Source organism: Aedes aegypti, chromosome 1, assembly GCF_002204515.2.
Source record: "Aedes aegypti strain LVP_AGWG chromosome 1, AaegL5.0 Primary Assembly, whole genome shotgun sequence".
NCBI classification, from domain to species: domain Eukaryota; kingdom Metazoa; phylum Arthropoda; class Insecta; order Diptera; family Culicidae; genus Aedes; species Aedes aegypti.
The window spans coordinates 213,447,664-213,469,933 of NC_035107.1; the positions used below are offsets into that span (position 1 = coordinate 213,447,664).

The window sequence follows — 22,270 nt, forward strand, 5'->3', positions numbered from 1 at the left end:
GATTTTTCAATCATCGTCATCAGTTTTCGCGATGATGATGGTTGATGACTGTGTGCATCTCTAGCGTAGCTTTTCATCCAGGCGAAAACTTAAATGGAGAAAAATTATTAAAATTTTTCAGATCACAAAAGTGCTTTTTTATGTCCAATATGGGTAACAAAGAGGTAGCTGATACAATAACTAGGTGTAATGATGCAGTAACGAACATTTTTGGATCTCGTTTTTGTCATTTTCTCCATGCCCCCGTTTGGTAAGATGAGGCGTTGTTGAAAATCACGCTGGATTTAATCCCAGGTCTCCTGTCAATTGACGCCGTTGCGGCGATCAGCTGTTCCGAAACGTCTCGTAAAATGGCTCATAGTTAACCCTCTAATTTTTCTCCATTTAAGTTTTCGCCTGGATGAAAAGCTACGCTAGAGATGCACACAGTCATCAACCATCATCATCGCGAAAACTGATGACGATGATTGAAAAATCCCAGGTCTCCTGTCATTTGACCAGGCTTCGTAAAATGGCTTATACTACCTGACGATCTCATACCTTCCAGTCTGCGCATCTGCTACCAAAACGTCCGTGGCTTGCGTACAAAAATCGAGTCCATGTTTGAGTCGTGTGTTGTCACCTCGTTATACGAGACCGAGATATCTCACCTCATGCCACTCGTAGAATAGCCCAATTAACTGAGAGCTTTCTTTGACAATTGACCATTTTTGTATTCGTATATCATGTGGCAGGTACGAAGACATTCTATACCGTGGGAAATCAAGAGAATTTCCTTTACGGAAAGCTCCTCCACTGAGCCAACTTCCTCATTCATTGTTATATGTGAGGCATATAATTCTGCACTATTGGAATTTCTAATAGGTTTTACTATGAAGTGAAAATCTCCGACATAAAGTATATGCGATGCAAATGATATGAGTCTCTTTTTGTCATATTATAGTTATATTGAAAACATTCAGTTTTTACTTACGGATAGTGCACGATAAATTCATTGGAATTTTCTATACAAAATGATTTTGCTTGTTGAGAAAACGCAATTAAATCTATATGAAGCTCATATGCGTACGATTTGTACTGGTATTGTGAATTATGTGAAGTCTTATTGATAATTATGATAAATAGATTCCACAAATATCTGTTTATTCAAATTTTATTTGTCTTAACTCTTTACGCATATTTTGCAATAAATACATGATACTTGATTATGATCAGCTCGCATTGAGGATCTGAATATGATGTAGTTTTTTCGGGTCCGTAACGAAATCTACAAGCTAAATTCCTGGACGGTTTTTCTAAGATACCATGCAAAACACATTATTTTTCTGCTGAAAATATATAGATTTTATTACTACAAAACTTTAATCAAATCAATTTTGAATTAACTTTTTTATTTACCTGATTCAAACTGCTGCACAAAGAAGGCCCAAGTCTGAAACTTATGATTTTCACCTTCTTCCAAAATGAAAGCCATACGAGTTTTTCGACTATTTTTTCCTGGGCTACCGTTTCTTGTAGCAAACAGTATAATCTTTGGATGGCATGCTGCAAAAATGTAGATTTGATAAATAAATACTTCTCATCCGATTAAATTTCATTATACGTGTTTTCTTACCATAATAAAGTCAAATCCAGAAAGGAGCACAGGAGCTTTCGTTGTTTTCACCATTTCGCTAAGTTACTTCCACTGCTGTAGTGCTGAAATCATACTACCGATATGACGAACATGCATATAGCAAACACCACAGAGGTGGATCTATCAAAGTTATATGCAAAGTCAGTGCTGAACATATAGCATGCGCATATAATCCTAAATGGCTCTTTTATTTTGTTATTTTTATTTGGTCGCAGTTGAACCTAAACAGTTACACATATAATACATACAAGTGCAGCACGGAGTCGATCTTATATGAAATATCCAATAAAATAGCCTCATTGATTTATTTCAGTGTCGATCGGCGGGATTACGACCCTCAATTTGGGTTTGCTGAATAGTCGCGCGTTTACCGCTATGGCTATCTGGGCCCAATTACTAATACAGGGAGCCGCATCCTATTCTTGGCATTTTTGATTCACTTCGGCAGTGGGGTTTTTTGAAATCTACTCAGCTCATATTTGGTCACAATATGCATCGTATTGAAATGCTTCTTTTTGACAAGTTTCAAACATTTCGGCCAAAAAAAAAACCCATGCCAAAGTGAATCATGGAAGTGTCCAAGTAGCTCTGCACCCTATACATGAAAATCTCAAACGCTGTCCTGGAGGTGGCAAAAATAACGAAACTCTTTCTTCACTGGACATTTCGGATTTCAAAGCACAGTCAGATTTCTGTTCAATCAATTTATTAATAAGTATTACTAGTTCATAATATCCATATAAGGTTTTGTTGTATAATATTCACGTTTCCGCTACCTTTAATTGTGTGTTGTGTGTTCTGCACACCCACAGAGTTTACTTACTAACATTATATACTTACTCGGAAATTGTTTTCTCATTTGTCAGCTCTGCATTTTGCCAATTGCTTGCTCATTCTACGGTAGGTATATACGTTTCGTTTCTCTCAATTCTCATCATGCACTGGGAGAGTGTATAGCGAAAGCGTTTTTCCATCACTTCCGTTCTGTGGTCTGACTTTACCAACTAATTAAATAATCCAAAAAGCGTATCGGTTCGTAAGGGGTTCTTATACACTAGCTAACGCAAAAAAATAGGGGCAAAAGAAAGCAATCCTACCGTTTCATTTGATAGAAAATCATTTGAACTAAACAAACAATCAATTTTTATTATTAGTACGAATAATAAACCTTAAACGTTTCTTCAAATATGAGACAATTGAAATGAACCTAAACCTATTGGATTCCAATCAATAAATAAATAATCAAAATATACTTGCTTTGAATGAATAAAAAAAACTTAGTTGGAATCACCTTTCTCTCTTTCTACATTATGGCTATTTTTATTTCTTTGATTTCGGCGCGTTGATATCGATAGTTCAAAACCTGTTATCGATTCCACAGATGACGCGAGTGTTTTTCGGTCTCCTGTCTGTATAATGTTTAGTCCTGTTTTTTTTTCTTCTATGAGTCGTTCTGTTCTAGTACATGAAGGGTTTCCCTAATATGGATTTGTTCATTTCTAATCATGTTTGATTTCCGGGCTTGGTGGAGCTTAAAAATCTTTGTCCAGTGGAATTCTCTTCACCAAAAACAAACCTATAGCCTCCATCAGTGCTTGCCTCGAACTTTGTTTCAGTTTCGTAACTATAGAGAGAGACACGAGGCTTCAATGGGATTGCCTAAGATCTGAAAAACCATCGAAAAAAGGTCCATTTTTAGATTCTAACACTACACTCAAGCATACAGTTTTTTTTGTTGAAAAGAAGGCTGTTCATCTCCGCGTTGATCCATATCTTTCCAAGCACGAAGGATACGCTGGGATGACATACATTTGGACACGGGCATACATTGAGATTCACGAAGAGACGAAGCACAACTTACCACACCATCGAGAGGACAATCTCTTCAGGGGACAGATCCGGATTTTCCTCCTGCCCATCGTCCGGAATGCTGGTCCCTTTGTCGTTGCTACTGCTGCTACTGCCAGCAGCAACATCCTCTACATCAGCCTTGATGATCACTTCGTCGACAACGTTTGCGTCGTCGTCGTCCTCGTCTTCGCCCATCACGATATCACCCTGACTGGATTGCAGCAGCAGTTCACTTTCGTCGTCATCCGAAGTTAGGGGCTTTTCTGGTGACGTGGTGGCCGACGAATCTACGGCACCATTGTTCGAGCCTTCCACACCCGCACAAACCGGGACTGAGGGTGTGGTCGGAGTGATGCCCGTGATGAACGGATAGTCTCTCTCGTCTAGCCCCTCCGGTGGCTTCAATTTGGCAAATTCCTCCCGCAGCTGGCGATACTGCCGCCGGAGTACCATCGCGTTGAAGGAAATCGTTCGCCCGGTACGCTCGTTCAGCAGCGGTTTACTCAGCTCCGCTATCCAGTCTTCGATTTGTGCACAGATTTCGTTACGTTTCAACCAGAAGTGAGTGTGGATGACCTGTTGGGGGAAAAATAGTAGACATAGTATTACACAGTTCAACTGTGGGAACCAATGTTTGAAGCTTTGGAAAAACATCGTATCTCATGTAAAATTGGACAACCATAATCCCAATAAAAGCAAAAATAGTATGGAACGAGCTCACCATTGCTAACAGTAAGGTAGAGTGTGACTTATTTTCAAAAGTTCTCAAAACCAAAAAATCGTGTGTTTATTTGAATAAAAATTGCATAAAAAGAGAAACTTCAAAATTGGAGCCAAAAATATTAACATTTAGAGGTGGCGCAAGCGACTTGAAGGTAAATTTTCATGTTGTAAAAAAGGTCTTCAATGAAGAATACATAACTTTCTTGTTTTTCAACCAATTTTGAAACATCAGGTCCATCAGGGTGCTTATGCACAAACCAACTATCAAAGGTAGATAGTCGTTGGCAAATCCATAAGTTGGAAAACCGCTATTATTCCACAAAAGAGTGGTAATAAGACTCCTCCTTGGAGGCATCCGCAAACACGCAAATTCCGAAACGCAGCTTGACGCAATGTCGCAAAGATATATCGGATTTTGATCATAAATCCAATTGATAATCAGTGTAGGCAGCCCATGGCGTTGTGCACCTTCTACTACAGAGTGTCTACTCGTTTACTGGAATGAAATTCCCTGATATTTCCAGGTTTTTTCCAGGTCTTAAGAAATAATTCCAGGCTCAAGAAAAACTCTTAAGTACTAATGATTATCGAATTATTAATTTTAAATGAATTTGAATTCATTTCCAACAGTAGGTAAATGGCTTCAAAACACTTAAAAACATAGATTTCTTTAGTTCTTTAGTGAATGTTTCCAAGAAATTCCCCCTACAACTCCATTTAAGAAACCTCAAGAATACAATATGGATTTTTCGAAGGAGAACCACAGAAAACAACTCAGAGATTTCATTAGGAATTCCTCCATAGCTTCTCCAACAAAGTCTTTAGTCCTCCAGACTTTTATGCAACGATTCTTCCATTGCTTCCTTTTGGGCACTCTACAAAATATCCGTTTAGAACATCTTCTTCAGTAACTTCTTCAGAAAGCACCTCTGGGTCTTTCTTAGAACCCCCTACAACATTGTTTTTCAGGATATCTTTAACATTTCAACTTGAAATTTGTCTATGGATACTTTCTGGATGTATCCTAGAGATTCCTTCCAAGATTTCTTAAGAAATTACTCCAGTGGTTCTTTGAGATATTTCCCAATTAAGTCTTCAAATTTTTTTTTCCAGGTATTTTTAAAAGAATATCTCCAAAGAAATTTCATGAAAATGTTTCAGAAATTATTAAATAAATCTTTGATAAAACCTGGACGAGTAATATTTTAGAAGAAAAGTAAACTCTGATGAAGCTTGTGTAAGGTTTAAAGTACATAACTCTTGATGATCAAAGATCTCTGAAAGAACTCCTGGGCACTTGAGGAAGTTTTAGAAGATTTCCTAGATCGATTGTTAAGATATTGAAAAAAATTATCCCGTAAAATTCTCTGAAGTCCTTGAACAACATCGGAAGGAATTCCCAAAGAAGTTTGTATAAGAATGATCGGAGTAATTACTGGAAAATTTGCAGTGGTGTTAACTGATGTGAAACCTTGAATAAACTTTAGAAGATTTCAAGGGTGTTTTATACGAGAAATTCATTTGAAAACGTTTGGATGAAATGCTTGGAACAAATCTATAGGAGCATTATGATGAATCGACGATCGAGTTTATTGGGGAATCCTTCCTTCCTAATAGATTTCCTCAAATAACCCCTCGAGAAACTGTTGGAGCGATTCCTGGAAGTAACCATGGATGAACTCTAAAGGAATTCACATGAAAAGCGTAGGATTTCTTGTGGGGTTCCTTGGTAAAATATCTAAGCGAGTTTCTTCAAAACTATGGAATAAATCTTTGTGGGTTTTCTTGAAGAAATTTATGTATGTGATTCTTTGGAAATTTTTTTAGAGCAACAACTGGAGGAAGCGATTGAAGAATTGGTGCATAGTTTGGGAAAGAAGAAACTACGGGAGCACAATTTGGAGAAATTCCTCTAAGCATCCTTCGAAAATTAGCTGGATGAATTTCTGGGATAATTGGTAGGAGAACTCTTCTAGAGAACATCTCTTGGAATTACTGGGATATTTCTTGAAGCTTTTCCTCGAGGAATCTGAGTAAAAAATTTAGATGAACCTGTTGAATAGTCGCATTATAGTCTTTGAATGTTACTGTGTATAATTTTGCATCAGGATTAACTGCAAGCAATATAATGAATATAGTGACTTTAGAGACCATTTCGTTCAAAACAGAGGCTACAGAGATGTTCCTCCAAAAATATAAACTTTTTCAAGACTTGCGTTGAAATAGACACCAAGTATCTTAACCTTTCAGTCGTCGCGCGGTTTGCCACTGTCAGAACCACCACGCTGCTGTTGTGAACGAAAAGCGTGATTTTTTCAACAGTGTTGTACAAAATACAACAGCGCGACGACTGAAGTGTTAAAGGAGACCTGCTACCAATTCTGCAAAGGATATAACCAGAGGCGACTTGTAACCTCACTTTTTAGCTGTTCTACGAATCTAAAAATGGTTAATTCGGCAGAATTAGATTAAAAAGCAAACAGTAGATCATTGGAATCGTCCTTTCTAACAGATCTCTTCTTAATAGATGTAAATTTGTTGCTGAAATTCATAAATTACTATTCGTGGAACAGGTAGATTTGAGGTTAGGGAATCGTCACTGGACATAACATGTTTTTTTTTTGTATTTCATCTGAACAGCTCGTCTGGTCTGACGAAAAAGGTCTATTCAGAAGTTCAATTAAATAGTATTGATTTTTCTAGTGTAGGCGTCAATCTTTTACATTAATCAATTACACTGCGGAACATTTTCTTTGTTTCAAGCATCAAAATACTGCTATTTACTTAAATTAGAGTTACTAAAACAATGGCCGTCTTCAAAAATATTTTCTAGATTTTAAGTTTAACGACTACAGTCAACTTACGTGCAAGAACCAGCTTATAATACTTTCATAATACTTTCAAAGCTCAAAAGTTATTTGTTGATGTATTACAAAATTATGGTAGCTTGCCATATAATAGGAACGAATCATTTTGACACACTTGCTGGCATGTTGAAAAAATCGATTTATTCGTGCATTCAAATCAAATTGAATCCTACATAATCCTATTCTGATGATTGGGGGGTTGGTGTCATAGTTTAACTTTCAACATTAAAAAAACAGCATTTTATACTACTTTGGAGACCCGTAGCTCAAAATTGTAATATGCTGGAACATCAGCTTGAAATTCACCAACCCCAAATTTACTAGGCACATGATTTGATCTTTGAGACACACAAAAATGTTATCTTTGTTAAGCTGCGTAATATTACTGCTACCTTTGAAAATTTTATTCATGCAGATTCAAAGCCTGCAAAAAACAGACATTTTTATCCGGAACTACGAATAATCGATAATTTTAGTACTTTATGATAAATATATGGTGAATTTTTTGAAAGCATTTCACGGAAAACGTCCAAGTTTATTAATGAACTGGATCGTTCAAGTAGCATTTTTAAGAGTGCAGCCGAAATTTTTTATATTAAATGAAGTGTGCAAAAATAGTTTCGAAATAGTTAATCGTGAACATATTCAACCATATTCAACCAAAATTATTTCCCTGGGTGTGGCCAAAATTCCCTGAGAATTCCAGGTTTTTTCCAGGTTGAATAAAATTCCCTGAGAATTCCAGGTTTTCCAGGTTTTTCCAGGTAGTAGACACCCTGTACTATGGCATCGAAGCACACGTTATCAAAGGCACCCTCAATACCCAAGAAGACACCCAAGCAGGATCGCTGCCGAGCGAATGCTTTCTCGATATGGAATTCAACTTTACGTATAACGTGGCCCCGTATCATGGTATTAGTTAAAACGGTAAAATACTCACTTCTTTGAAGCATGGACAAGGATTTTTCAGCTGCTCCAGCATTGCATATCGCACACAGGCCTGATAGATGTTGCTGTTGTACTCCCGCGAACTGTGCGATCCAGTCGGCGTGCCACGGCTTCGCTCAAATCCTGGCTCGTTAAAGTATGGCTCCGGAACTAGGATGAGACTTTGAATTGAGACTAGAACCTACGGTTGAAACGTGAAAACTTGAGTTAATGAACTGAAACACGATGGCGATGATAGGGTAGCCAACCTGCAGGAAACTCGACGTATGTGCATTCCACTTCTCTTCGGGTCGACCATGCCATGTGTTCAGCACCGATAAGCACACCTTACCATCGTTGTACAAATTCGGATTGAAGCGGACCGTGTTCCTGCCGGTCGTCTCCAGGTTGATCATCATCGGCGAGTTCGGATAGTCGGGCGGGAAGTACACATCGAACTCGAAGCAACCGTTGGCGTACGGCGTCTCAGCCGGTCCGGTGATTAATACTTTCATTATATCTAACCTATCGGTATCACAGCGCACAAACACAGAACTACTGTAGGACAGTGGCAAACTAGTGGACAGGGTGACCGTCTCTTGGGCCAGCCGTTTCACCCGCCCCGGGTGGCCACGGTCGCCGGCCATACGGACGTTCGTTTCGAAATGGTGCGAAATGGTAAAGCGGTAACCGTTATCCGTTTCCGCAATCATTTCGAAGGTATCTGGAAACGAGAACCAGGCGGTTAGTAGACCAAAGTTGATACATCATCAATACATAGATGACCCGATGTTGTCAGCCCCTTTTCAAAACGTCTTTTGGCTCCCCTTCAAAATGTAAGCAATTTTTCAACGGTTTCAACTACTTTTTCGAACATAAATGGTGTTATAGTCGATGAATTTGTTTAATTATTGTTCTAAAGATTTTCCTATCAATAGCTAAATTGTCCAAATGAACACATTTGGGGAGTGTAACTTACAATTTTTGTACTTTGATAATTGTTACCCTTCCTAATCCCAATATATGCGAACTTACCAAATTGCAATGCTTTCATCAGTTCCATATACTTCTCCTCGACCGATTTGGCCATCGGTCGCGGTACGACTTCCTTCAGTTCCTCCTCCACGGTCAACGCTTCCACGTTGGTGGCATTTTGGACCAGCAGCGACGTCTCCTGGATGTCCGGAATCAACAGTGCCAAACCCTCGTCGTCTCCGTCGTCCAAGCTGACTGTTATCTTCTGCGTTTGGCCCTTCAAATTGGACTTTTTGTTAACCCTGGAAGCGAATGCAACGTGAGTGAATGTGAACGGTGATTTCGGGAAGGAATTTCCTACTTCAAACGACTCGCATAGGTGTCCACGCAAGCCTTCATGTTGGCCAGCAGCGCCGCGATCGAAATCTTGCCCTCATTGTTCTTGTTGACCAGCAACGACACAAGTTGATTCGAAAGCGAGATGGCCCTCAACAGTTGTAAGATCGCCCGGTACAGCGGAATGTGACGCGTGATGTCCAATACTGGAAGAAAAAATATATGCAATTTTAGAGCTGGTAGAGATTAAGTGTCTTGAAAATATAAACTTTAGAGACCTCATGGATGAAGAAAGCGCTAGCTTAGCTTAGCATAGACTGACTACACATATCAATTGTTGCTATCCCGTGATTGAGTGATTGGCTGAAGTCAGTGAAGATCTTTGTATATCTCATCTTGTAATCAACTAGAAGTTTGGTTGGGATTGGCCATAATCTTCTTCAGTGTGCATAATTCAGTGACTCTATTTATACAGGGTAAAAACGGCGCCAGCTACGTCCTTGCAGTCACGTAGGATTGGGGAAGGAATGTTAGTGTTTAACCTTTGCTATTTGGAGGCCGTATTTACCTCTTCATCTCCACAAAGGTTACTGGGAGAAATGTATGTTATGGGGAAGACCGTTGGGTCACAGGATTCACTTTGATAAGCGATTAGACCATGATAAGCAATTCTTTGTGAGATCAGCTGTTGCTGTTATCAAAGTATATTATTAACAAACGTTTCCCTCAGCAAATCCTTATTTACTTCAAGATATTCATTTAAAATTCTCCTATAAATTCCTTCAAAGACCGTTGCAAACATCAATGCAAGATTATTCAGAATTGTCTTCAGGAATGACTCAATAAAAATGTCGAAACATGCCTCCAGAAATTCCACCATAGAATCATTCAATAAAATCTTCATCAAACCAAAGGAAACTTTTACAGAAATTATTACTCCTTCAGAGATTCTTCCAAAAATTCTTCAAGCGTTATCTCCTTATATTATTCCAAAACTTCTTCCAAGAATTACTCTAGGAAATCTCTAGGATTTGGCAGAATTTAGCTTCTCCAGGTACACTACGACAATTTCTTGAAGGATTGCTTCAGATAATTCAGAAATTCCTCAAATAGTCCTCTCGATATTTTTCTAGGAATTATTTCTGAGATTTTCTCCAGAGACCGCTCCAGGGTTTTTTCCACCGAAAATTCATCTAAGGATTCTACAAGAAATAACTTCATTCCTATAGATATTCTTCAAGAGTTTCCTTCAGGAATCCTGCCAGGAAACTTACTACATGAATTATTCTGATGATTTTTCAAGGTAATCCTTCATAAGTTCCTGGAGGGATTCATGGAGCAATCTCTGGAGGAACCTGTTGAAACAATCTAGAGTGATCTCTAGAGGAATCCTCGGTGAAATTTCTGGAAAAATATCCTGGAGAAATTCTTGCATGAGCCTATGGCGTAATTCCCTGGAACATAGAACATGGTTTTCGGCTACGCAGTCTTTATTTTATCAAGTTTTTTTTTTATAAAAAAGACAGCGTAGACGGAAAGCATATTTTCTTAAAATATACTTTCTACATATACATACCTTGGAGGAATTCATGAAAAAAATAGAGATATCTCTACGGGAATCCCTGTAGAGATACTCCAGAAAAAAGAAACGTACAGCATCTTCAGCCATTAATAGCTGCACAGACTGTAACTTAACACTAGACAACGGACAAGCATGCTCCAGTGGCACAGCCGCGAAACATTCCTGACGAAATGTTTCAATGGCTGAAGCGGGAATCGAACCCACACCCCGTGACACGATGCGCTTAAATGCTTGACGACACTAACCGCACGGCCACTAGAGTAATCCTTTGAGGAGTCTCTGGAGAAACTCATGTAAGAAGGATAAGATAATTACTGAAGAGATTTTGCTGATGGAAGAAATTTTTCTGAAGAAATTGGATGAAATCCTGGGATATTCGTTGCAAAATTAGTCAGAGAAATTCTTGTTAAAATTACTAAAGATGATAGCATTGAACTGGTCAAGATTTTTTAATTAAAAGCTAAACATTTATTTAAAAATCGCTGGGAGAATTTCTGGACGAATTTTTAAAAAATTGGTGTAAAGGAGAGAGAAGGAATTTCGGGACGAATCTCTAAAGGAGTAACTGAACGTGATCCCGAAGAAATCTCTGGAGAAATTACTAGAAGAATTCATGAAGTTTCTCCGAAGAATTTGACAATAAATTTAGAAGAAGCAGTCGAGTAAGAATCTCTTAAGGTTTCACTGATAGCTTTAGCATGTTGCTCCAACATTGATTGAGAGCAGGAAAGAGAAAAATGTAAAGGTTGAGACCAGGACAACATACCGGAATCGTTCCTCAGGTAGGAACTCAGCGCTGGAATCATGCATGACTGCTGCAACAGATCGAGGAAGATCGGCGGCAACTCCGGTAACGTCTCACTGCATTCTCGGTAGCTGAGCACCTCGCTATCCAAGTTGGAAGGGAACTTGTCTCCTGGATTGATGTAGCTCGAGAGAACCTAGAAAAAACGATTGTTCAAGCTCTATGATTTCCAGAAGCAATGGTTCTACAACTAACCTGAAGCAACACGGTAACATGTTCCTCTTCGCTCTTCTGACGAAGCAGAGCCTGCTCAACATTCCACGACTGTTGGGTCGAACCGGTACCGAAGCCCGTTCCCTTCGCCCAATACATATGGCTTTTGTCGTCTGAGTTTAGCTGATCGTCGGTACCGTTGGCAGCGGCACCTGGCGCTCCTTTATTGCTGGCAGCGGCCTGGATCTGAAACCGAAACACATTTGTAGACAATCGTTCTTGAATTCTTACCTTCCTTTCGTCATACATTATCCGATGAGTTAGAATTGCTGCTCACGCCCGCATTGTTATGGTGCGTGAAGATGCTCAAGCAGTTCAACACCAGATGGATGGCTCCGACCTCGATGACCATCCTTCGCAGCAGCACGCCATCGTCCGTGGTCAATGGTGAACTATCCAGCAGCTGTCGGAACACTTCGAACGGTAGAGTTGGCAGTGAAGATGAGAGGGCCAGACTGTAGATCTCGTTGCCTTCACCGTCTCCGGTAACGCCCAAGATCAACCGCAGTAGACACTGGGCTCGAACCTTGTCCCGCAGGAGGACCTCGGAGTAGGCAGGCAGCTTTAGGAACAATGCAAACGCAGCCAACGAGTGCTGCGGTACGGCCGAGATGGCTTGCGCTTTGGGCGAAGCATCCGCCAGAATGTCGTCCAAATCTTCGTAGATCTCCTCGTTCTGCTCGACCTTCACCCAGTCGCCCCCGGGGGGACTCTTGTCCTTGTCGCCCAGCTGTTGCTGCGATTTGGGCGATTCCGGATATACCATCGGCAAGTAGTGCGCCAGCAGCGAAAGGCCACCGCGGCTGGAGAAGATCTGCAGCGGCGAAGACAGCGGTATGAAGTCGGCCGCCTTCAGGATTGGCGAGGAAGACGAAGAGCTGCTGGCTTCGCAGCTCAGCTCCACGTCCGGTTTGTTTTTGGCAAGGCTCTGTGGCGATGGACAACGTAAGATATTAGAGGGGGATGTTTAGAATTCAAAAGAAACACATTACCAGATTAAGATTTATACAGGGTGTGGAAAGAGATATTCCTGACGATTTCAACATGGCTAGAACTTGCGAGATGGTGGTATCACTTGTGATCACTCCATTGGGAATGGCTGTATGTCGGAGGATTATTCCGTCCGGGGCGGTTAGCTTGGGATCATCAATTTTCATTTCTGTAAAGATTCAACATTGTTGTTAGAGCAATTACTTCCCGAGATCTCCAAACTATTTGGCATAATTCTGACAAACTTTTCATTTAATCAATTTTGTTTCAGTTAAGCAAAGTGCTGACGATAAACTGCTAGTTTACATAAGCTTCCTTCTCAAATTATGCGAAACGACTATGCCAAATGACGATTATGCTAAACAACTGCATGCCAAACGAAATAGACCCTTTCGAACACTTACTGAACATGGACAGGATGTCCTTCTGCTTCATGGTGGTGGCCTGATTCTTGGCCTCCTTCAGCCGCTTATCCTTGGCAGTTACGCCAGCCGCCACACTGAGGAACTCCATACCGAGACCCATTTCCCACAGTTCCTTCCGGTTGTCGCTGCCGCCTGCAGCCGCACCGGCATTGGACGAACCGATCAGAACCTCACTCACCCGGCTGTCGGATGGCAAGTTGGGGATGATCCTGTTGTACGCCGTCACGCAATGGTCCATAATCTCCTGACATTTGGAGTTGGTGCTCAGGTAGAACAACCGGAAGTGAGTGTTCGGCCGTTTCGACGGATGGTTGCTCAGATTGTACGGATTGGGATCTTTGTTCTGAAGCGGAAGTTCGCTTTGGACAGCGACCATGATTTTCTCGCTCTCCAGTAAAATTTGTAGCACTAATCGCCTCGTGAATCCGGATATGCATGATTTGCTACCGCTGTTTGGTCGATTGTTGAGTCCAGTCTGGTTCGAGCTGCTGCCATTTGCAGCGGAAGCACCACTGCTGCTAACATTAGCGGAATCAGACTTTCGAATCACGGAAATCAGGTTAACGGTGAAAACTTCTTGATTTTTCGGGTGACACGATGTAACTTTGGACAGGAACTTGATAAGGCATTCTTCCAGATCGAGACACGCTTGGGGTGTCACCTCCGGAGAAATATTTGCTAATTTGTTGTTGCACAGCAGCAGAAGCAGAGGCTCCCAGAAGATCGAGCCCTCGAAACAACCCAGCCAGTCGCGCATATGACCTTCCGAGCAAACTTCCGAGAAAAATCCAAGGATTTCCGTTACTTTTTGAACGTTGACCATGGGATAGATGACCTCCTTGGCTCCGGAACCAGAATACTTATGATGCTCCTTGTCGGCGTCGGTCATGCATGAGCTGGACTCCTCAGCGCCATCTCCGGCAGTGGCAGCAGCAACCGCTGCTGCGGCAGCTTGTTCCTCTTCGAAGACTTCGCGGTTATCGCGCTCAACGCTGCCACTGGCCACCTCCGACTGTTTTTGGTGTTGATTGATGCTATTCAACGCCCGGTGGCAGAACTCCAAAATGACCGATGTCAACAGATTAGGCAGTCCGGAATCAATCAGCTGTTGCACGGCAAGTGGCGACTGGCAGGCCATCGAAATTGTGGACAAGTGAGCTTTGGACAAATTCAACCTGCTCAAATCTTCAATCACCAAATGGCTGTACCATTCCGCCGCGTCCGATTCTTCCTGCTTGATGTCGTCCGTGATACATTCTCCATCCTTCCGATCATCGGAGATCGATGCTGTAAGATCGGTAGACAAATTAGGAACTAGCACACCCATGCGCTTCAACAGCATCGTAAACAGTTCCGGTCGAATGCAGCACACCGAACACAACATGGCATCGATCGCCTTCTTCAACGGTTCGTCATGTTCCAATTCCTGATTCCAATCGTAGAGCGTTTCAAACAATTCCTTGGTGATCATGTTCGGCAGATCCGGTATGAGATCGGTTGCGTACGATTGCCACAGAATCGACGACAGACACCGAATGAATCCACTGTACGGATTGGTAGCGTGCAGTACAAATCTGTTGACTTGGTTCTGATGGTAGCGTTCGTACAATCGCTGAACCCACGACAACATTGCTTCCACTCGATCACCCGTGTACTCGTTGTGGGTAGTGCAGAGATGGTACAGCAAATCCGAGATCGAATCATTGCACAGTTGGAACGTTTGTGGGATACTTTCCTTCAGCAGGATGTTGATCAGATTCAAACCACACTCCCTACTGTACAGTCCTATCTTAAGCAGCACTGTCTCCAAATTGTTCAGGGCAATGTTCGGACAAAGTGGAGCAATGTTCAACAACGAACAGCATGCTTCCAAGAAACCTGGAACTTCTGTCGCTGCCATGATCACCCGGTTAGCGAGCTGTCGATCGGTATTGTACATTACCACGCTGGAACACTGAGCAAGGATCCGCAACCAACCGAGGCTGGTTTTGGCAGCTTTGTCGTCATCATTGAAGAACTCGCTCGTACCATCCGATGCAGGTTTCGCAGGTTGTGGCGGCGTTGTTCCAGTAACCCAACATGGTCCAGCCACAGAGCTACCGTTCACATCGCTAAAGGTCGTCGTTCCGAGAACCGATATCTGCGTCAGACCTATATTGGTGGCATCGCGGGGTCGGTACAGGCGGATAATCACGCTGGTGGCAATTTCCGGCTGGGCGAACTTCAACCGGATGCAGGTCATACCAACGGTGGAGATCGGCTGGGTGATCGGAATCGGCCCTAGATTACTGTCGCGCGTGATTTCTATCGCAACCGCCGAAGGACAGGAGGCAAGAGTGGACAGGTGGGGTTGTAGTTGAACTTCTTTAAGGAGCACAGCCGTAGGCAGTGTGATCGTCAGATCCACGTGCGATTCGTTGGGATAGAAGAGGTAGCTCCAGGCTGGATTCCGAGCCCGGCGGTGCGATGCGATTGGTGCTTGGATGAGGACGTCAGCCGGTTGGGCGGTTTGGTTTTCGGACGAAATGGTACAGTATGGGGCAAAGTTGATCAGGCCGTCTTCGTTCCGAGTCGCGGCCATTGAACTTTTCTTGGACGAACTGGACAGGGTGGTTTGCAGATTGGACGACTTGGACAGTCGTTGCATGATCATCGAGACCAAGCTCGGTTGGGTATTGATGAGAACCCGATTGCTTCGTACCAGGCTCTCACAGAGTACCTTAATGCCGCCCATGTCGGTGAATATGGCAATGGAGGCAGAGCTGTCCAGCACCTTCAAGATGAACCACAGGAACGGCTCGGATAGGTGCAGCTTGGGCATTGCGTGTCGCATACTAGAGGCGTTGCTAATGTAATCGAACAGCGGTTTCACCACCAGGACGGTTTGTGTTGCTGCTCGGCAAATGTATAGCAGCAGTTGGAACACGGCATCAGCAACGGTTTGCGGTTCGGTTAGGCTGCTACTTTTCGAATCGTTGATAGAGGCGCAGTACATGGACGACGCCACTAGCATTGCAAACGAAGAAGTGGAACAGTGCGAAAGGGTGCTCAACAGACGAGTCATCGTTGGCGAATGCTGAAGGACCGTATCTGCGAAGCACGGAGTCTTTGGTCTAGGTTCAATGTTCTGCTGTTCGGCTTTGATTTCGTCCGTTTGGCTTTCGTTGGAAGTGTTCAGCTCATTAAAGGTCGAGCTTTCGTACGCTGCTGCATTATCGCTCTCACCAGAGCGTGGATTCTTCGTGTTAACGAGGATCGAGGCAAGCTTCAGGAGATCGATCAACACTGTGCTGTCGGTAACGGTTTTACACTGGCGAGCATTTTCTGGACCCAGGACGGTAGCGAACAAACTGCCGAAGCGCGTCGCATACATACTGTTGGAATGGCTGTTTTCGGAAGCTCGGTAGCAGTACAGTTTCTCTACGTTGACGATGTTGTTGTACACCAAGTGAGCTGTTAATTAGAAAAAAAAAGTCAAATAAGTTATTGGTTTTTCAAAAAGAATGTTCAATAGACTGATGATAATGTTGAATTGAAGTTTTAGCATCCATTAAGGGGGTTGATACCGACTAATACTTACATACACACTCGATTATACTCATGGCCACCCCGAGGTCACTTTTATCGTACGAAAACGACAACAGCTCCTTGATCAGCTGACTTTGGGCATCGATTGGACCTTGTTGACTGGAAATTGCACCACCAAACTGCACCAGATGCAGTATAACCTTCAACAGGATCTCTTTCAACTTTTCCTTCACATTGCACTTTAGCTCGAGCCAGATGAACAATTCCAGCACCAGCTTGCACACCGTTGGGCCAGCCTGTTAAAGAAAATACATCGCAGATAATTATATTATTAGAATCAATCAAGCTTCAATCATTCTCTTTAAAACTTACATATCGATTACTATCCAACGACGAAATCGATTGATCCACGCCGGAAAAGAAGCGTAGCAGCATTTTTTCGAAGTTCTCGTCACCCACAATCAGGTTGCCCATCTTGCGGAAATGATTGTCGCTGGTGGTCGAAGTGGAGTCTATGTAGTCCGCTTCGAAGTGTGGTTTACATGCCAGGATCAAGCACTGGAATCCCAGGCACCACGCCCGCAGTTTGATGTTGGGATGCGTGGCCAGTGCCTTCAGTAAACCGTGCACGGCGCGATCCCCGAACGGTATTTTCGGAAACGAGTACGCATTCAAGCCGGGCGCATTGCTACCGGGGACCTGCTCAAGCGTTTCCCCATTGAGGGTCAACCAAAGCTGTAGGATCTTTTCCAGGTTCAACCAGGAGTCTACCAAGTGCAGGTCGCACAGAATGTTATCGAACACCTCCGTCAGCATGGTGTTGGTCTCTAGACCTTGTTGGTATTCCTCACCGGACCAAGCCTCAACGATCGATTCCGGCCACGCGGTAAGTTCGATTTGGGTCGGGTTGAGTGGATCTACTGCGGTTACTTGGGGTAGACTCGCGATTAAGTTGAACGTTGCTTTCATGGCCAGTCTTCTGAGGGTTATTTCCACATTGGTATCCAGTCCGGTTTCCAGCCGGGCATCCATCGCGGATGATACAGTTCTAGAAAAGACATTAAGTGGTTTACTATTCATTCACAGTCAGGGTCGGTAGCGACTAAGTGCCTTGAAAATAGGATCCTAGGAGACCATTCGCTTAAAGAAGAGACCGAAAAAGAATCAAAATAAACCAACACAAATACACACACAAAGAAATATAAAGTTTGCTTCAGATGTTACTTCAAAGTTTTCTTCAGGAGATCATTTACGGAGCTGATTTTTAAAGATTTCCTAAGGAATCTAACTAAGAGATGATATTGAACTATAATAATTCAACCTGAAACTTTTCTAAGAATAATCACAGAAGTAACCTCAGAGATCTCATCAGTTGTTTCCCTATTTATTATGTCAGATTTTTTTTCAACAATGTCCTAAGTCCTCTAGGAATTTAGCCAATGATTCAATTCTACCATCGATTCCGCAACACGTTTTTTCACTTCGCGGGAAACGTCGTTGTCACATGTCACAAGTGTTCCAAGGTAAACACATTCTTCAACAACTTCAAACACATCCCCATCGAACACTACCTCGTACCTACACCACCATGCCTCTATCTCTACCTGCAACCATGCACTTCGAGGTTGACACCTCGTCTGCGATCCGAACACTTGATTTCGAACCATCCAGCGTAGCACGTATCAGCTTAATGAGTTTTGCCGGAAAACCATTTTCAGACATTATCTGCCAAAGCTCATTTCTTTTCACTGAGTCGTGCGCCGCCTTGAAATCAATAAACAGATGGTGAGTCTGCAAGTTATACTCCCGGAATTTGTCTAGGATCATTCGCAAGCTAAACATATGATCAGTTGTCGAACGGCCCTCACGGTCTCAGACTGTTGAACAGGTTGCGCGACAGAATTTTGTGCGCCGAATTCAGCAGGGTAATTCCTCTGTAATTGGCACACTCCAGTCTGTGCCCTTTCTTGTATATAGGACGGATGAGGCCATCCAACCAGCCGGTGGGCAATTCTTCGTCCTCCCATACCTTCAGAAGTACTCGGTGGATCGACTGGTAAAGCTGCTCGCTTCCGTGCTTGAGAAGCCCGACCGGGATCTCGTCCTTCCCAGCAGCCTTACAGTTCTTCAGCTCGCTGATAGCCTTTTTAACCTCTCCTATGGTTGGTGGGTTCACAGCTTGATCGTCATCACCTATGTTCATCCTGTCCCTCGCTACATTTCCATTGTCACCGTTCAACAATTGCTGAAAGTGCTCCTTCCACCTGGCAGCCACCGCCGTTTTTTCGGTCAGCAAATTTCCTTCTCGATCGTTGCCCATGGCGGGCACTGGTACGGTATTGTGCCACGCACCATTGACCGTTGCATAGAATCTCCACATATCATTCCGGTCATGCTTTCTTGAGCGTCAGCTACCACACTTTCTTCGTGTTGCCTTTTCTTTCTGCGGTGGATTCGCTTTTCTTCGGCTCTCGCTGCCCTGTACCGCTCTCTGTTCTGTCGGGTACCGGCCACAAGCATGCGGCATCTGGCGACATTTTTCATGTCTGTCACTCTCCGGCACTCCTTATCGAACCAGTCGTTTCGTCTTCGTCGTTCACCAGTGCCGATCACTTCCCGCGCCGTTGTTGTCACAGCTTCGTGGATTCCTCCAACTACTCGTCTAGTTGCTGACGGTACTGCGCAGCTACCCCATCAGTAGACAAGCGTTGTATATTGAAGCGCAGCGTTCTGTTTGTTGTGGAACTCGTGACGCTGGATAACCGCGTCCGAATTTTTGCTACAACGAGATATTGGTCCGAGTCGATATTAGGGCCTCGGAAGGTCCTGACATCCATGACATCTGAGAAATGTCACCCATCTACCAGCACGTGGTCTATTTTGGAGCAGGCATCGCCACTCGGGTGTCGCCAGGTGTGTTTGCGGATATTCTTTCGGGCGAAGTAGTTACTGTTGATTGCCATCCCTCTAGCAACAGCGAAGGTTACTAGCCGCAGGCCGTTATCATTGGTAACGGAATGAAGGCTTTCCGTTCCAATGACGGGTCGGAAGAAATCTTCTTTCCCGATCTGCGCATTTGCGTCGCCAATGACTATCTTGACGTCTTGTTTTGGGCACTCTCTGTAGGCCTTATCCAGGCTCTCATATAACTCATCCTTCATGTCATCGGACTTATCATTCGTTGGCTCATATATGCTGATCAGGCTGTAGTTGATGAACTTGCCCTTCATTCTCAACACACAGATTTGGTCGCTTACCGGTCTCCACCGAATAATTCGCTTCATCTGCTTCCCAATCACTATGAAGCCAACTCCACGTTCTGCTCTGTCGCCACCGTTTGCTCTACTTTTGTCATTCTTGGTTGGTGAAGAGTCTTCGATAGGCTACCTAACCAGGGTTGCGCTACCTAAATCGTGTTAGAGGGGCTGCCTCCTCGGTGCTGACACGATAAGCATTGTCCGCTTGTTCTTTACATGATGCCCACGGTCATAACCATCACAACCATCCACCTTTATCAGGGCTTTGGACTTGTAGCTCTGGTTCTCAATAGTTTCAAGTTCTTTCGGGTATGCTACTATGGTGAGCCGTCATGCGCTAGCGGTGACTACCAGACTGAAATCTGAAAGCCGCTCAAGAATAATCCGATCGGCATAGTAGGTAGTTGTTGTGCTGCTGTGTCACGTTGTGCATCACCTTAACCGTCCGTTCCTCATGTGGCTGTTCATTGTTCGCTGGAGGGGAACGCTCACGAGGTAAGTAAGTGAGACTTGCTGATGCACGATTTGCCACGTATGTCTTCCACTTACGTGGGTGTACAGAAAGCCACTGAAGGACAATCGTGCTGTTCGTCCACTCCCAATGCTTTTCGGTAAGCTGCGATATTGCTTCCGTGATACGATCCGTAAGTTCTGTCAGCAATAACGCCGCACTAAGCTCGAGTCGTGGCAACGAAACTTGTTTGAGCGGTGCCACTTTAGTTTTCGCTGCTAATAAGTTCACGACGATGTTTCCTTCTTGGTATCTTGTTCGGGTATACATCACCGATCCTTACACCACTTCGGAGGCGTCTGCACACCCATGAAGTTCCATCTAGCCGTCGTAATTTTCTGCGAAGCGCGGAATACGGATTTATTGGAAGCGCCTCTCCATCGTTCTCAGTCGTCGCATTGCTGCAGTAAGCGACTCACCCAGAGCCGGCATTGAGTCGTCGAACGGAAGTCGAACGACAAAGCGCCCCATCTCATCTCGTGACGCGTTCAGATGAAGAAAGCTGCTGTGCCTTGCGAACCTCCACCTGCTCCCAACATTGACACAACGATCGATTGATTTTTAACTCAGTGTGTAAAAGAAGCAAAAGCAGCACGCTGCTCTAGAGTATTTCACCGAACTCTAATGATGTTGAGGAGCATTATCAAGCCTGATTTTCACCGAGTCTCTTATATGCGTTCGGTTGTGGATCGTGGTCTCTTCAGGATTTCCGGTCCCCTTGGAAAACCGACACACTGATCGTGGGAAGTTTTACGTTTAGCGATGCCCGGTTCAACAATTGTTCGTCATCACCGGCTGGCATGTTGTCTAGAATCTGCTGTTGTCTGCTCGATTGACTCAACAATAAGGCTCGCTGTGTCTCCAACAGCATCTGCATCGCTTCAGGGAGGTCAAATTTATTACGAACTTTGTTGTTACAAAAGTTGGTTTTGTTTTCATTTCCTGTGCAGAGTTGCCAAGTGCTGTTTTTATGAATACTGATAGTACGGCGCCGTTCACAAATAACGTAACGCTTTAAGAGAAGGGGGAGTATGCTCGTGCGTTACGGCTCATACAAAATTTGTCAATTCTAGCGTTACGTAATAAATGGACGCTGCCTAATGGGCAATATTTTTCAAACAGACCACAAACTTCCGCTTCCGCGAGGCACTGCCACTGGGAAAATCCTAAACCATTTGCTTCAAAAACTCTAGAATGAGCTTTCTTGGAAGAACTTCTCTAGAAATCTTTGGAAAATCTCCTGTACTAACAAATAACAAGGGAAATTGGTAAAAGAATTAGTCAAATTTATCTGATGGAAATCATATGATACTTTCTGGAAAAAAAATCACAAATACTTGTAGAAATTGCAGGAAATAGATGCCTTGGAGTGCTCAAGGATTTCACGAAGAAATTCTCCTGAGCGTCCCGTGAAACACCGCTGGAACATTTTATGAAGGCGAAGCTGACGGCCTCGTCTGGATTCTCTACTGAACATTATTTTTGCTTGTCGTTCTTCCGGCATTCTTACCAGCCCAACGCAGCCTACCGTGTTTTATGAACTTGACAATATCCACTTCTTTATATACTTGATACAACTCATGATTCATGCGACGCCGCCAGATGTCGCCGAGTATTGTTCGCAGCACTTTACGCTCAAAAACT

General features: G+C 43.3%; 1 protein-coding gene across 5 annotated transcripts in view; it reads right to left on the reverse strand.

Moving 5' to 3' along the window:
• Positions 1-2,325: 2,325 nt before the first annotated feature.
• The window catches only part of LOC5576283 (baculoviral IAP repeat-containing protein 6), a 104,157-nt gene continuing 84,212 nt past the window's right edge, over positions 2,326-22,270 (reverse strand). For 4 of the 5 annotated variants that reach the window (XM_021857500.1, XM_021857495.1, XM_021857496.1 and 1 more), the window contains 12 exons: positions 17,231-17,906; positions 16,911-17,154; positions 13,310-16,783; positions 12,908-13,074; positions 12,163-12,843; positions 11,898-12,101; positions 11,664-11,838; positions 9,341-9,521; positions 9,040-9,281; positions 8,274-8,728; positions 8,018-8,206; positions 2,326-4,063 (listed from right to left, as the gene is read on the reverse strand). In XM_021857500.1, the coding sequence (XP_021713192.1) occupies positions 3,494-4,063; positions 8,018-8,206; positions 8,274-8,728; positions 9,040-9,281; positions 9,341-9,521; positions 11,664-11,838; positions 11,898-12,101; positions 12,163-12,843; positions 12,908-13,074; positions 13,310-16,783; positions 16,911-17,154; positions 17,231-17,906 (7,258 nt within the window). In that variant the 3' untranslated portion in view covers positions 2,326-3,493. The remainder of the gene's footprint in view (positions 4,064-8,017; positions 8,207-8,273; positions 8,729-9,039; positions 9,282-9,340; positions 9,522-11,663; positions 11,839-11,897; positions 12,102-12,162; positions 12,844-12,907; positions 13,075-13,309; positions 16,784-16,910; positions 17,155-17,230; positions 17,907-22,270) is intronic. The other variant, XM_021857498.1, reaches the window with a different exon arrangement.